Here is a 15328-nt window from a genome sequence, read left to right on the forward strand (position 1 = left end):
CATTCTCAAACCTTACCTTCCGCTTCTGCTCCTCGTGTCGGTCTAATGTGACATCGTTGTAATCGCCATTATCATGGCCCAGTGCCGCCACAGCACTGACATGTGCATCCTCCGCTACTCCACTTTAACGGTTATTAGCATTTCCCGCCGCACAGCTAATCAGTCATCATCATCGTACATGAGCCGCATCAGATTTGACTGCACATCCTGGACCGTGTCAGGGAAGTGTCTCACGGAGTGCAAGTGTACTCGGCCACATAGCTTTGTCATCGAACGACATCTCACATTGCAATGGACCTGCGAATAAGACTGTACAAATGTTGATTGACCATTCTGGAGGAAATCGTGCCGAATCCCGTCGTGAACCCTCCGCTTTGACATGATGCTCTGATAGTTTTACTGCCCATCTCAAGTCACACCGTGTGGTAGATATGAAATGTTAAGGATATCACCATCTTCCATCTCTTGCCAAGTACGATAGAGGAAATATGAGACCGTTAGAAAGAATATCCCCATTGCGCATGTCCTCAGTGTTATGCGATGACGCCTGCGAGTACAGTCGCATCCAAGTCCAAAGCCAGAAAGCCGAAAACATGTGCTAACAGACATGGTCCCTTTTTCTGATCTGTGCAATGGTCTGCAAAGCTGTACTCTGCGAGGACGACAATGAAAACCATAGACGCCACCACCGACCGCGGTGTTGAATGTGCCGTAAACTCCAGAGCCACAAGGAAACCCATGAAAAGACGGCCGAGATCGGAATCGCCTGCGCTGAAGATCCAGTCACGGTCTGATCCGGTCGGGCTGCTCTCATGGAGTACAAACAATCGCCAGCACATTCAACGTTGTTGGAGAAAAAGAGAATAGAATGGGAAAGTCGGTCGTCATAAAAGTGTTTGGGGTATCGTGCAATCATAGACGCCTTTAAATAAAAAACAAGGATACGTCCGCCATAATCATTGCAGAGAGAATGTAACTTTTGATGGAGTGCCTAGCTCCACGCCGGGTCACGCTTTTGACCGGACCGACGAGCGCGCACGCAGTCCGATGTGCCGGTCGCTGCTTTACTCGGCCTTCTCGGCACCCTCCTCAGCGGCAGGGGCAGCGTTCTCACCGTTGGTGGGAGCGGCACCGTCCTCGGGGTTCTGGGTGGTGACGTACTCGTTGTAGACACGCATGGCCTCGTCAACCTTGTTACGGAGGGCGGCCTCATCGGTGGTACTGTCAAAGCATTAGCATCATTGTGAGAAAACGGCAATAGCAAAAGGTAAAACTTACAGCTCAAGGAGCTCGGCGTTGTCCATCTCGAGGAGCATACCGGTGATCTTGCCGGCAAGCTCGGGCTGCTGCTCGTGGATCTTGGGGTAAAGAGCCTCACCGAGCATCTGCTTCTGCTGAGCAGGAGGAGCGGCGTTGAGGGCGTTCATGTCAACAGCAGGCTGAGGCATAGAGGCACGCTGCTGAGGAGGGAAGTTTCCGCGAGGAGCCATGCCACCGCGAGGAGCCATGCCGCCGCGCTGAGGACCACCGGGACCCATCATGTTAGGGGGCATACCGGGCATCATGCCGGGCATAGGAGCGCCACGTCCGGCGCCGCGACCACCCATGGCAGCCTGGGTGGCCTGCATGAGCTGAGCATAGGCCTGGGGGTTGGCGTATGCTTGGGGAGGGAAGTTTTGCATTGGAGGGACACCGTAAGGGATCTGGGGCATCTGCTGGGCGTTAGGAGCGCCACGGCCGGCCTGAGGGGGGAAGCGCTGTCCGGCGGGAGCACCCTGGACGAATGGCATCTGGCCACGGGCGGGCATGATGGGCTGGCCACCGGGACCGAAGAACATCTGGGGTTGCATGAACTGGGGAGGCATACCACCAGAGGCGGCGGCCTGCTGCTGCATGCGGACCTGGTTGCGGGCCTGGATGGAGGCCTCGAGCTGGCTCTTGCGGACGTCCTTGCGCTGGGCGAGAGCAACATAGAGAGGCTTGTTGTGGATCATCTTCTGGTTGAGCTCGGTGACAGCTTTGGTGGCCTCGTCGGGGTTGCTGAAGCAGACGAAACCGAAGCCCTTGGACTTGCCGAGGATGCGGAGCTCGCCGCCAATCTTGACCTTGTCCATGTCCTTGGTGAGGCCGTCAACATTGTCGTCCTCGTCCTTCTTCTCCTCACTCTCGGTCTTCTCCTCGGCCTTCTCCTCGGTCTTCTCCTCGGTCTTCTTCTCTTCCTCGCCCTCGCTCTTCTCCTCACCATCCTTGGAGGCGGGGGAAGCGACGCGGTCGGCGGGCTGGGTGTCGCGCATGACCTTGGCCGAAGTGATGGAGCCGTAGGGCTCGAAGATCTTGCGGAGCTCCTCGTCGTCGATGTCGTCGGCCAAGTTCTTGACGTAGAGGTTGACGCCCTGGTACTTGGTGACCTTCTCCTGACGAGCGGCCTCGTACTGTCTGCGGAGCTCCTCCTCACGCTCGTGCTTCTTCTGGGCGCGGCCAACGTAAAGCTTCTGTCCCTTGAAGTCGAGTTCGTTGAGCTCGTCGACGGCCTTGGAGGCATGCTCGTGGTTTGCGTAGTTGACGAAACCGAAGCCGCGGCTCTTGCCCTCCTGGTCACGGGCGAGGGAGGCCGAGGTGATCTCGCCGTACTTCTCGAAGAGAGCGCGGAACTCGTCCTCGGTGGCCTCGCTGTCAATGTTCTTGACGTAGATGTTGGTGAAGTTGGCCTTCATCTCCTCGAACTTGCTCATGCGGTCCTTCTTGGGGATGTGGTGGCCGACAAAGACCTTCTTCTCGTTCAGAAGCATGCCGTTGACGCTCTTGATGGCGCTGTTGGCAGCCTCGGCGGTCTCGTAGTGGACGAAGCCGTATCCCTTGGAGTTTCCGTGCTCGTCCACGGCGACCTTGCAGGAGAGAATGTTGCCAAAGGCAGCAAAGGTGTCATGAAGAGCCTTGTTGTCAATGGCGGCATCGAGGTTCTTGATGAAGACGTTGCCCTGGCCGGTCTTGCGGAGGGCGGGATCACGCTGAGACCACATGATGCGGCAGGGTCTGCCCTTGATAAGGGTGTAGTTGAGCTCCTCGAGGGCGCGCTCGCCGTCGTCAGAGCTGTTGTAGTTGACGTAGGCGTATCCGAGAGAGCGACGAGTGACGGCGTCACGGCAGACACGGATAGAAGCGACTTGGCCGATGGAAGAGAAGAGCTCGAAGAGCATAGCCTCGGTGACGGACGTGTCGAGCTCACCGACGTAAAGCGAGGCCGAGTTGGAGTGAGCGGTGGAAGGAGCGGCCGATGCATTGTCGCCGGAACTTGCGTGAGCGCTGCCGTTGACATCGGCGGCAGGAGAGACGGGCTGCGCAGCAGCGCCTGCTGGGGAAGTTGCGGCTTGGACGTCAGACATTGTGGATTTTTTTGATTTTCTAAAAAGTATCGATTTTCTGATCAATTGTCAAATGTCAGTAAATTGCATAAGACTGTGTGCGAACCAAGCGTAGAAACAAAATCAAGCTTCGACATCCTGCGAAGACTGCTCAGTTGCGGAGAATGCAAAAAGACAATAATAGCAGTGGCAGTTCACAGGCAGGTGCGTGGCTACTGCCAAATCAAGGCACTCAAGGCCATGGCTGCCTGCACCCAGATGAAGAATTTCTCCTTCATCAGGAACCCGACCGCTGATCGCGGGGATGATTGTGCAAGTGCGCGCACTGTCTTGGACGAAGACCATTGCCATTCTCGAGTGAAAGCTCGACTATTATTCTCATGTTTGATGTCCTCGCAAAAGCTTCGCCGATCGTGGACACGTCTATGATATGCGCACCTTTTTTATATTGAGGTTAAAAAAGTGATCCTTTCCGAAGCGACTCGTGTGTTTGGGTGATGGGAACCTTCTAACAACAGGCGTTGCAGAAGTAATGGGCTTTTCTGGTTTTCTTTTCAAATTTTTTTTGGGATGTTACGAGTCTTAAGAAAAGGGGAAGAAGTGCAAAGAAGCACTGGAGCGTGTGTACCTTGAGGGATGTGGATATGACTTGCGTGAAAGAAACGAAGTCTGCTCAAAGAAAAATCATCCTCTCCAAACTGTGCTGCTTTGGGACGCTTGGACCATCTGGCTTTTTATGACCTACCGCCAAGTAATCATGTGATGCTGGTTTCCTCGCCTGGCTTCTTTGTCGCCGACCTGTATTTCATGTATTTCGTGTTATTTGTACATCCTATCTGTCCAGATGGCTGGCCTTTTTCTTCCTTTTCCGCATGTCAATTATTTCAACAATGACTTCAAACCAGAACCGGTCTTTGTTGTGGTTGGCGGTGGAATGTGACGCTTCCTCTCTTCTTTACTGCATGTGCTGAACTATAACCGTAGCGAGGAAGCAGCACCACTTGGCGAATTAGGAAGCTGCAGTGGTCAGCGCGCTCTAGCACCCACATGAAATGTGACTGATCACCATAGTGTGCTCTCGAGAAAGATGTTATTGTCTTATCTTCAAATCCGTCCTATGATCCTGTACATCATAATCACGAGCGAGCCTGCGCTCAGTCTATTGTGTTACAGATAGTATCCAACAAAACGATGCCGTCCTCGCTGTCTGTTAAGTGATGAAAAAGTGCCATGAACAAATCATCCTAACGGATCTTGTCAAACATCAATATCTTCCCAGCCTCCTTGCTCCTGTAAGACAGCTTTTGCTTTCCCCATGACAGCTGTAATGTCCTTGCCTAGCGCACTATCCCACTGATCCTCTAGACAAGCAACCCTCTCTTGTAGCACGCCTGTTTCATGCTCCTCTCTACGTCTCCTGACCTCTGTAAGTTCTGCCTTTACTACATCTACCCTCTCGCCGTTCACGACCCTGCCAATTTCTGAAAACTTGGTCTCCGCCGCTATTGCTGCAGTGCGCACCTCATGTAATAGACACAAGAGGTTGGTCTGATTTTCGATGAATTGATACGCGCTCTTCTTCGCATGCGTGAGTGTTTGCATCAGGTACTGTAGCGGATAATGTTGATAACCTGGATTATCGACAAATTCTTCGGGAGGGATCGCTATTCTCAAAGTTGCGAGAGAATAATTGTCCTGAGCAGGGATCTTTTGTACCACCTCGCCCAGTGCAGGTGCAATGTCCCAGAATGCAGAGAGCTGGATCTCAACTCCGCGACCAACATGTTGGTCTACGATCTCCAAAAGCTGATCAAAGCGCTGCTTCGCGTGCCTGGCGAAATAGAGTTGGGCTTGTTGTAGGTGGTAGCCTAACCTCCCCTCTTCTTCAGCCTGCCGTCGATGTTCACCTGCTGCCCGGCATTGCTCAATGTAGACTTGGGACCGCCTTCTCATCTCCTGCGTCGCCTGATCATACTCTTGCCTCCGAAGCTGTTCTCTTGCTTCGAAGAGCCATTTGAGCAACGTGAGCTGTTCGAGCAGCTCCGGCCGTTCGTCCCCTTCGATTTGTGCCACAACAACCCCTTGTTGAGTGTTCCAGGATTCATCGAGTTGTCTGACCAGCTCTCTGATGCTTGCCTCGCAGGACTCTACCACTTCAGTATACGCAGTATGCTGCCAGGCGTGCTCGACTTGCGGGCTGGATTGCCGCATTTTAATTATTTCTGCAATCTCGCGATGCTTTGCCCGGAGGTTACTTAGCGACGGATGATTATTCTGAAGTGCAGGATAATGACGCGGGTACGGCGGAGGTAGTGTCACAAGCCTTGAAACATCTAATGAGGGAATGAGCGACTGCTTTCCAGGTGCATGTAACACTCTTGACGGTGTCATATCAACATGATCGAGCCTGGCAAGGGTGGCGGGGCTCCCTTCCCCTAGGTTCGTCTTTTCTGGGGGATACTCTTCAGGCGCATACCCGAACGACTTGTCGTTAGTACCCGGTGTGGGTGTGCCCTGACTCGGCGAAGGTTGAGCGGCCAGTATAAGCTCATCGGGGTGAAGACTCATATATTTGCTCTCTTGCTTCGTCATCTCCAACTTGCGACCACCATTGCCAACCGATCCCTCACCACTCCCCTCCCACCATCGACTGGCTGAGCGTCCACGTGATCCTTCTTCACCTACCACAGTGCTCATGGCCATACTAGGTACTGAGCGTATCGGCGAAAGTGATGGCTGGAATCTTTCTCCCCATGATGCGGGGGGTGCTCGACTTTCGGGTCGTTCATCCGCATCGTACAACGAGTCAGTGTCCGTTGCAGGTGTAAGCTCCGTTGCGGACGAGCAAGAGCTGTCACCCATGGCGGCAGAGTTATGGGCGCTTCCTGGTGAGGCCGCCATACGACTGACCTCGTGCACCAGCTCATCCAGCGATTGACGTTGCTTTGGAGAACTATGGCCAATGGTCGACCTCCACATATCTCTAGTCAATTCCATGATCTCGCCCGCCATTGAACCAAATGCATGATTGTAACGATCTCGTCTGATGCGCGATTCCTGGACCATGAAATTTGCAAAGAGCTCCAGCCGAATCCTGTCGGTGGGAGAAGATGCTTCTTGCTGTATGAACATGTGAAACCTCTCCAGACTGGCTTGAGCAAAGGCATCCGAACCTGGAGTAGTTACATCTTGGTGAGCGATACCAGAAGTTACAGCCTTTGCTTGTCGCCGTTGTAGATCGGGGCTAGGCGTATATGGGGGCGTAAGGGCTGTGATACTCAAAGGCGCTTTAGAACGTCCGCCAGATTGAGGGGATGACCGCTCTTCGCGCTCGGCAAGTCTTCTTTCCAGCAGCGGATCCGCCGAGGAAAGAACAAGATTCTTAGGCTTGCGGAATGCTGGCCCTTCGATAGCTGGGCTCCTGCGTACACCACTAGAACCTGACTCGGTATCTGTAGAGATGTCCTTGCCAGCTCTACTTTTTGACCTCCTTTCTAGAATGCTGTCAGCACTAGGGTCCCTCCTAGCCGGCCGTCTGATCAAAGAAATTGGTTGCTGAGGCGCTGGATCTGGTTGAGCAGCTATTGGTGCAACTTCAGCTCTCACCATCGAGTCTGGAATAGGATCATCCTCTACCCAGCCAGCTGGAGTCGGTGGAACAGTGGGTAACACACCCGTGTTGGATGTCCTATAAGGAGCCGTTGATCTCGCCACTGACTGCGTGTCAGGAAACTCAGTGGATGGCTGTTGGCCGAAGCGATTCAGACTGTGTGATCTCACAGAAATAGCTGGTGGCGGTCCTGGCGGTGGTGGTGGCAGAGGCATTCCTGGTTCCCACCGACCAGAATCGGGAGATACTCGATTGAAAGGCTGGTTGTCACCTCCTGAAACGGAGGATCTCGGTAGACTGATGGCTCCAGCAGATATCGCCCTGCGTCCTGCTGGGGGCCTTGGGTTGTAATCTGTTGTAGGCATCATCGGTGAGCTTGGCTGCGAAGGCGATTCATGAGTTTCTGGACGTTTGACCATGGCTGTCAAGGTTTGAAACCTGAACCTAGAGCGAGATGAGTCCCGATCATTTCGGATCGACGTTGATGGAGGTGGTGGAAACTCTGCACGTGTCTGCAACTGGGGAGATGAACGCGGGTTGCTAGGATGAGTCGTCGTGAAACTATTTGCAAGTGGCGAGGATACGTGGACTTCATTACCAAATGTCGACGCCCGCTGCGGTCGAGTAGCATCATTGCCCGCCGGAGGTGTATAAGGGGGTGGCGGAGAAGGCATTGAAGCTAAAACAAGTCACAATAGAACTAACATGAATGTCACGCTAAGAAGTATTCGGAGCCTCAATATAACGAGAGAGTATCGAGAGACAAAAGAACTATGGTGACTTACTCTCCATGCCAGTAGCATCTCTTGTGCTCCCTCTGGATGCGGAGGCGCCAGAGCCAGCTCGCGAGCTTTCTGCATAACCTGGGTGGGACCACTGCCCTGGGTTATACGTTCTTGACGACGTATATGCAGATTCGTCGAAATGAGGCCGCGACGGAGAGAACATCGGGCTTAGAGGAGTTCCAGCATGTGGTTCCTGAGTGGATAAATTCGACAGAGGTCCATGAGCTCTGTCAATTATCGTAGTCATCAAGCGTGATGGTCCAGTTTGCTGGCGTCCATGCGATGAGAAGCCACTGTTCAATTGAGTTGGTGAAGGACGACCATCATATTGGTTGCTCATATTAGTCGTTTGCAAACCTCAATCCTTCTACTTGGGAGGAAAAGAGTAATAGAGGCGGAAGAGACAGTGACCCTGCCACAAGTAGAGAAGGCAAAGTACGCGTTATGGCGCGCATCTTATTATGGCCTTGTTTGTCGAACAAGCTTTCTTCATGCAACCGGATATGTATGGCGAGATGACCTACAGATCATTTTATTGGCTAAAGAAGTCCAACAAGCGACAAGGACGGACATTGTTGCTATTTTGGCTTGTTGCAAAACACCCGTCAGAAAGTGGATGTACGGGAGGGATAGTGGTGAGATGCTGCAAGTAAGACGGCCAATCAAATCCTCTGTTTGTTGTGACATATGCATGGCGTTCTTCTGGGCGCTTAGAAGTCGACTGCCGCGGCGATCTAACCATAGAACTATAAGGCCGAGCAATGAGATAGAGAAGCAAGCGATCAACAGAAAGTGCGTCTAATGAAGTGCTAGCCCCAGTGTCCATTACTGCCAACGAAGAGCGAAACCCCGTACGGCTTGGTGATACTGAGATTAGCTGTATGCTTAACGTAGCACCTGCCAGTATATCTATCCATGTTGACTTTGGCGGCTCAACTCGTCGCAATAATGTCCTGAAGTCTGTCTGTTCTATATATACATTATGCGCATTCACACACTTTGATGACAATATCTACGAAGGTCGACCGTGGCGTCTACTTACAGTATGTAGGTAATTATAAGCAGCAGAGAACGACTTGTCGTCCCTTAATCGGCGCTTGACCCGGTGACCTCCGTATCAGCAGTGAATCTGTACGTAGGCCTAGACCAATGCAATTTACCCTGGGAATATTTAAAATAGGTAGCAAGGAGGTAAGAATATCTTATCTATGGTCAAAGTAGAATAGAGGAAATTGACCAAAAGCAGTTGTGCAGATTAAACAAGATGACCTGACGGTCCTGAGTAGAAAGGTGACTTGCCCCAGACTGTTCGAGCACACACGTCACTACGAGGGTATGTGATACCGAGGTACATTATAAAGGAGCGTGGCCGATCTTACCATAATTACCCTACCTGTCCAAGTAGCTTCACTCTACTTTGCTTCTATTAGTGCTGTCGTACCTCGAATTGGAACGACAACAATCGGAATTTGAGTTACAACCACGACTCGAGTGGGAATTGGACTTGTCATCCGATGTAAGAATGCACAAGAATTGATTAACTGTCCGCCCTGCTGAGCAATCTACCTAGCTGTTTCTTGCTGGCCGTTTGTTTGATAGAAAGGTAGCTAAGGCTTCATCATACTTTCTCGAAGCTATGAATCCAGAGTCGTGGTTCAAGGACCTCACAGCTTACTTCATCTTACTACTTCTTGTTTCTACCCTTGGACCTCTTCTGTTCGGGTATCATCTTGTAGGTGATTGTGCTAGTATGACTCGATGAGCATCATCTAATGAAACTCGCCAGGCTGAGCTCAATGCACCCCAAGATGTCATTACTTGCAAGAAGAAGTCGCTATCCTTGGCTATTTCTCCATCTTTACCGCAATGCATACCTATGAACTCTGGCGAATTTGGACTTGTTTCCTCGATATTTACACTAGGAGGATTACTAGGAGCCCTAGCTTCAGGTCCTGTTTCCGCCCGCTATGGCCGCTACAGGACGATGTTGATGACCACGATACCATTCGTCATTGGGCCAGTGCTAAGCCTTTTCGCGAGCAACATCGGTCTGCTCATAGCTGGTCGACTCATAAGCGGACTGGGTGCTGGATCGGCTGTGGTAATCGTGCCTCTCTACATCTCGGAAATCGCACCACCTGAGGAGAAAGGGTTCTTTGGCGCCTTCACCCAGATCATGATCAACATGGGTATATTCATTGCGCAGCTACTTGGCTATTTCTTGAGCAAAGGGCAAATGTGGCGAATCATCCTCGCTGTCGGAGGCGCAATTGGGTTAGCACAAGCCATCGGTCTTGCCCTTGCAGGTCAGGAGAGTCCGAAATGGCTTGCCGAACGAGGCGAGGGTAAAAAGGCAAAGGCCATCCTCCGAAAAATCCGCGGCCACGAGGCTGATGTGGACGAGGAGATCACTGGCTGGGGCCTCCAAAGCGCCGAAGATATGCATGATGAGGAGCAGAGTCTCTTGCATAACGAAGAACGTGAGCCGAGCAACCCTAATGCCCAGCCAAGTGCAGCTTCTCAGACGACAATGAAGGATGTTGGAAACGAAGCAGAAAGAGAGATGATCGGTGTCATAGGCGTCTTGATGAGTCCTGAATCGCGACCCGCTGTATTTGCAGTCATGGGCATCATGGTCGCACAACAGCTGCTGGGTATCAACAGCATTGTCATGTACGGCGTGTCCCTACTATCCGATCTACTGAAAGCCAATGCTGCCCTCCTGACTGTAGCAGTTGCTGGCTTCAATATCATCATCACTACTGCCGCTGCACCACTTCCGGACAAGTTAGGTCGAAAGACTTGCCTTCTGCTCAGTATCACCGGCATGGGTATCTCGTCCTTACTGCTTGCCATTGGTATCATGAAGAGCCTGGAGGTGCTTTCTGCCATCGCTGTCTTGACCTTCGTCGGTTCATTTGGAATCGGCCTCGGGCCAATTCCTTTCATATTGTCATCAGAACTCGTCGACTCAAAGGCCGTGGGAGCAACGCAGAGCTGGGCATTGGCAGCCAATTGGATAGCAACTTTTGTTGTGGCACAGTTCTTTCCTATCGTCAACGAGAAGCTCGGGAAAGGCAAAGTATACTTTGTCTTTGCCGGACTCGCCGCGATATTTTTTGTATTTGTTGTATGGAGGGTACCAGAAACTAAAGGCAAAGCGGACGTAGACGAGGTATGGGGTCGAAAGAGCAGCAGCCGAAATGTCGACTGAAAAGGGATGGTTGATGATCAATTCTTCACATCCAGAGAGATCAAGCTGTTCAGATCTGGTGACGAGACGACTATATACTGCTGCACGAATCGACATTCAACCGCTGATTGATGTGTCGAGATAGTCCATGTGTAATGGTGCAACTCAGTAACATTACCGCCTGCCATCCATGCGTCTCCTCACTAATCTTGGTACAGGTAGATCAGGCACCTTGATCTGCGAGTATTTGCGTGCGCAGGGCGGTCCGAAAGTATTAGCTATTCGGGTATCCTACCTACCTTACCTACTGTAGGTATTTAGGCATAATCCGGTCACGTACGTAAGGTTGTACTCCAAGGTCACTTTTGACGAGCTCAGCAGGAGTTGTAGGTCGTTCTTGCCTCGATGCAGGTGGTCACTCTGATGCCAGGTGTTTGTAAGTCTTCTCAAGTGCAGATGTCCCCGTATCTCTGAATATAGCCCATAGCATACACCATTCATAATATCACAGCAAAATTGATACAACACATATTCGTTACAAAGCATATTCAAGTTGCATACACCCTTTATAAACAGATACATCCTTGTCCTTACTCATCCACCTCACGAAACGGCGAAACGGTCATCCGATGTTTCTCGAACCAACTAGCTTAGACGAAAGGACTGCTCGTGATGCAGCACAAGCTTTACCTCTCGATCAATCTACATCTGCCATACAACAAACTCGAAACCCCATCAGCCGAGCAGTATCGTCGCTGAGTGAATGGCTTGAGGGTCATCCACCAGGCTCGACGATTAAACGCAATGACCATAGGTATTTGGAGGATTCTATGGACGATCTGCCAGTTACATCGTCTTTCGACATTATCAGCGCAACCTTAAGAACGTTGTTGAGACATCTGAAACGAGCAGGTCCCGTAAACCTGATTCCGGAAAATCTGTCCATCGTCACCCGGGGCTTCTAGCATCGTCCACAGAACGATGAGGATTGGGGTTCTCCATCCATTCCATGTCCCGAAATTGTTCAACCGCCGTTCAGAGAGGCTCTGATCGAGTATGAAGTCAGGAAAGGAAAGCAATTAAGCGCCCCTGCAACTACCGCGTCATGCTCCAGAGTGGCCTCGAAAACGGCCGGCGCTGATAGCGTTCGGCCTACTTCACCACCCCTCACGTTGACGGGCCCGGGTTCGAATGTCAACTATGTTCAGCTTCGACGTGGTGCCATTGCAGCACAAGAGAGTGTTGCACCGAGTCTTCCGGTGGCCCCTGAGCCCATGAGCGAAAAGCGCAGAGGTAAACAGAAAGCCGTGACTGCAAAATTTCCCGACGACCGACACGATTCAACGTGGCAAGGAGAGCCGTTTCAGGAAGAAGACCACACTGAAGCACGCAAAAGAGAAGCTTCACGTGCCATATCACAATTCCCGTCCCTACTCACGAAGGCACTTTACGCCGCCCAGAACGATCTTCCACAGCCTAAAGAACAAGCCAGTGAGAAGGCGCATGTTACGTGCAGTCACGTCAGAAACGTCAGCATCGTGAGCCCACATTCAAAACCAAATCTCAAAGCAATGAGTGGCTCGAGTGATGAGCTCTCGCCTGGGTTCTGGGAAGAGGCTCTGACCCCATCTGATGAGGAACGTCCGTTACGGTCACGTGTAGAACACGAAAGCGAGTCTTGGGAAACAGACAGTGATGCGCATAGCGACACAAGCGCAGACTCCTTGAGTTCAACGGATTCCGCTCAGAAACTAGCGCCTCCAAATGTCGTGCTTAGTCTGCCTTCCCCTCTGGGAGTGGCCGATGTTCCACAGTCAAAGCCCAAATCCTTCATAGACAGAGATGTAATCACCCACGACCCACTGTCGAAGAAGGATCATCGTCGAAAAACAAGTGCTCGTACGGAAAGGAATCCATTGCAAGAGAACCAATCCTCGGATCATGAAGGAGGATGGATTCATGCTCCCATACCTGATACCGAACTTGAATTGTCACCAGAAAATATCTTAGAGCAACTGGTGAAGAGAGAGCCCTCTCCGAATGCAGCCCAACGAGTATCCGTCCATGAACGAGCTACTTTGCCATCCGCAGAAGTTGTCTACGGTCGAGAAATGGCAAGGCAAAAAACATTAGCTCAGAGTGATAATTTGAGGCGCGAAATGTCACAAACCTCTATCGACACTGAGCAAAATACTAGCCAGGACGGCACTGAAACGAACCTACTGTCCCGTCAAGAGCCTAAGGCTGCGCAATCCTCTGCTCTGCCCGACGCAAGCCCCAGGGTATCGCCTTTCAGATCGCTATATGCTGGAGGAGACCGAGTCAGAAGGAAACGGACTGAAGCGACACCTGCGGCACGCACAAAAGCCTCGGATCTAACCTCAAATAAAACACTCCAGCGAAGTCCTCTGTTGGCTAAGAAGGCTCACAGGCGCAGCGCATTGTCTGAGCGAACTGAGGTACAACACCATCGCAAAAGTATGATTCCTGAGCCAGTCATGCACCCACAATCATTTGATGATGTCGCTGTTGGACCTTCACAAGTCACGGCAACCTTGCAGACAACCAGGTCAGGAAGCCCCCACGACATTGCAGATGACGACGCCTTGTCTGGAAGATCGAGCGACATACCAGCTGCTCTCGACAAGCCCACCTCGGAACGACTGCGGTATCACTCAGGCAACAGGGCTCTGAAGTCCCACAGTAGGTCTCAGATCAATCATTCGACCAGGGTCTCCGCCAACTTGAGGCAAAGTAAGCGCATAGGAAAAGTCGAGAGTAAGCACTCACGTAGATCCAATGAACCTAGAGCACGCGAAAGCCAAATCTCTCAAGAAGCATTAGACACAGGCAAGGTTAAGGTAGACATGCAGCGACTTGATCGTTCTGCCAGACCTCTGGGTATACACACACCAGGTCTTGGGTCTTCTTCAGCCCTACACAGTCCATACATGAGAACCAGGGCCTGTGGTCAGACTCTTGCTCATAATCCAAGTATAACAAAAGCTACCAAATTGACCACGCTTGTTGGCTCACCAGATGCGATCACGATCACGCTGCGCTCAATCCTGGAGACAGAGGTTGTTGCTGAAGGGTCATGCGCTGGGAGTCTACCTGGAGTCGATATGCCAAGTATAGCCACGTCTCCTATGCAAGACGAACAACCAATGATGTCTACACAAACCGATGAGGCGACTAGGCCACATCTCATGCATCGACGCAGTACCGCAATCAATCTCTCTGCGGCAAGCAAAGACACTGTTTCCACGGAAGAATACTCGCCACTTTCAAGTCCATTGCAAGCAATCATTCGTGCCTCAGTATCCCGAAATGGTCCTGGACATGACCTGTGTCCAGAGAGGATAGAACCTAATGACGAGGAATATGCCTCATTGGTGCTCACCAGTGTTACACAAAATCAGACTGATTCGACCAATGTCCGCGATGAGATTTTCCCAGAGCCACGAAGAGATCAATCTCGTCCACAATATCGGAATCTGTCGCAAGGATCCATTCTGCCTCACACTCCAGAGTCATCTCCTCCACGATCGAACGAATTCCAGGCAAGCCCTGGGTCTAGAAGACAAGGCATGAGGACGATTCGGATGAGGAGACGAGTCAGCGGACAGTGGAGTGGTAGTCCGGGCCCGCCATCGTTTAATGCAGCATCGTCATCGCCTCTTCCTTCAAGGTTTCTAGAATGGACAAGAGATGATACTGCCTCCAGAGGCATCGACTCGGCTTTTTCTGGTAGTGACGGCGCTGCTCTTGCATCACAAGTGATTGATCATAGTCATAACGAGCCAGATTCGGCTTTGGCGAACTCTCGGGAAGACATGCATTCTAGGGCTGGCAGTCTGTCTGATTCTCGCACATCGTTATACGGTGGAACGATACCTACGGACAATAGTGCACGTACCTACCTTGAACGAGGAACGGTGGTTCACCAGCCGGACGGTTCGTTCAGTATCTGGTATCTGGGAATACCCTGCACAGAGAACCGAGTGAACAGAAACCGACATGCTCACTTGAGAGGAGGCACTTACGATCAGTCTTTCGAGGAGCCCTCATTGGATCTGGACACGTCGACCGGTCCGCAATCATCAGGCAGGATCACCGGTACTGTACAGTGGTCTCAGCTTCGAAGACTTCGGGGCGGAGCAGAACAATTTTCAAACTACCAAGACTCCGACCATGACGAGAATGCCCAGAACTGCATCAGTGATACCGAAAACGAAGATGAAGCGGAAGAAGACACATTCCACACAGTGACACATTCGCAAGCGAGAATCCTCGACCAGTCTACAAGTCCACCGTTCGATACGAGGATCTCTCGGCGATTTGCTGTTGCAGATGTCGGACAATTTCTACGCTACGG

General features: G+C 51.6%; 3 protein-coding genes across 3 annotated transcripts; 1 reads left to right on the forward strand and 2 right to left on the reverse strand.

Annotated features, from left to right (window-relative positions):
- Positions 1 to 1064: 1064 nt before the first annotated feature.
- On the reverse strand, positions 1065 to 3383 carry AAFC00_004962 (uncharacterized protein; the record flags this gene model as incomplete). Its single annotated transcript, XM_069344680.1, has 2 exons — positions 1065 to 1221; positions 1279 to 3383. The coding sequence occupies 2 exons, from the start codon at positions 3381 to 3383 to the stop codon at positions 1065 to 1067; spliced, it is 2262 nt and encodes a 753-aa protein (XP_069197114.1).
- A 1236-nt stretch (positions 3384 to 4619) lies between these two features.
- On the reverse strand, positions 4620 to 8097 carry AAFC00_004963 (uncharacterized protein; the record flags this gene model as incomplete). The annotated part of the gene is made up of 2 exons (XM_069344681.1): positions 4620 to 7651; positions 7758 to 8097. 2 exons carry the CDS (start codon positions 8095 to 8097, stop codon positions 4620 to 4622), a joined length of 3372 nt encoding a protein of 1123 aa, XP_069197115.1.
- A 1296-nt stretch (positions 8098 to 9393) lies between these two features.
- AAFC00_004964 (uncharacterized protein) lies at positions 9394 to 10971 on the forward strand (the record flags this gene model as incomplete). The annotated part of the gene is made up of 2 exons (XM_069344682.1): positions 9394 to 9489; positions 9544 to 10971. The coding sequence occupies 2 exons, from the start codon at positions 9394 to 9396 to the stop codon at positions 10969 to 10971; spliced, it is 1524 nt and encodes a 507-aa protein (XP_069197116.1).
- Between the last annotated feature and the right edge of the window lie 4357 nt (positions 10972 to 15328).

This window comes from Neodothiora populina, assembly GCF_041146345.1.
Source record: "Neodothiora populina strain CPC 39397 chromosome Unknown canker_contig_3, whole genome shotgun sequence".
Lineage (NCBI taxonomy): Eukaryota > Fungi > Ascomycota > Dothideomycetes > Dothideales > Dothioraceae > Neodothiora > Neodothiora populina.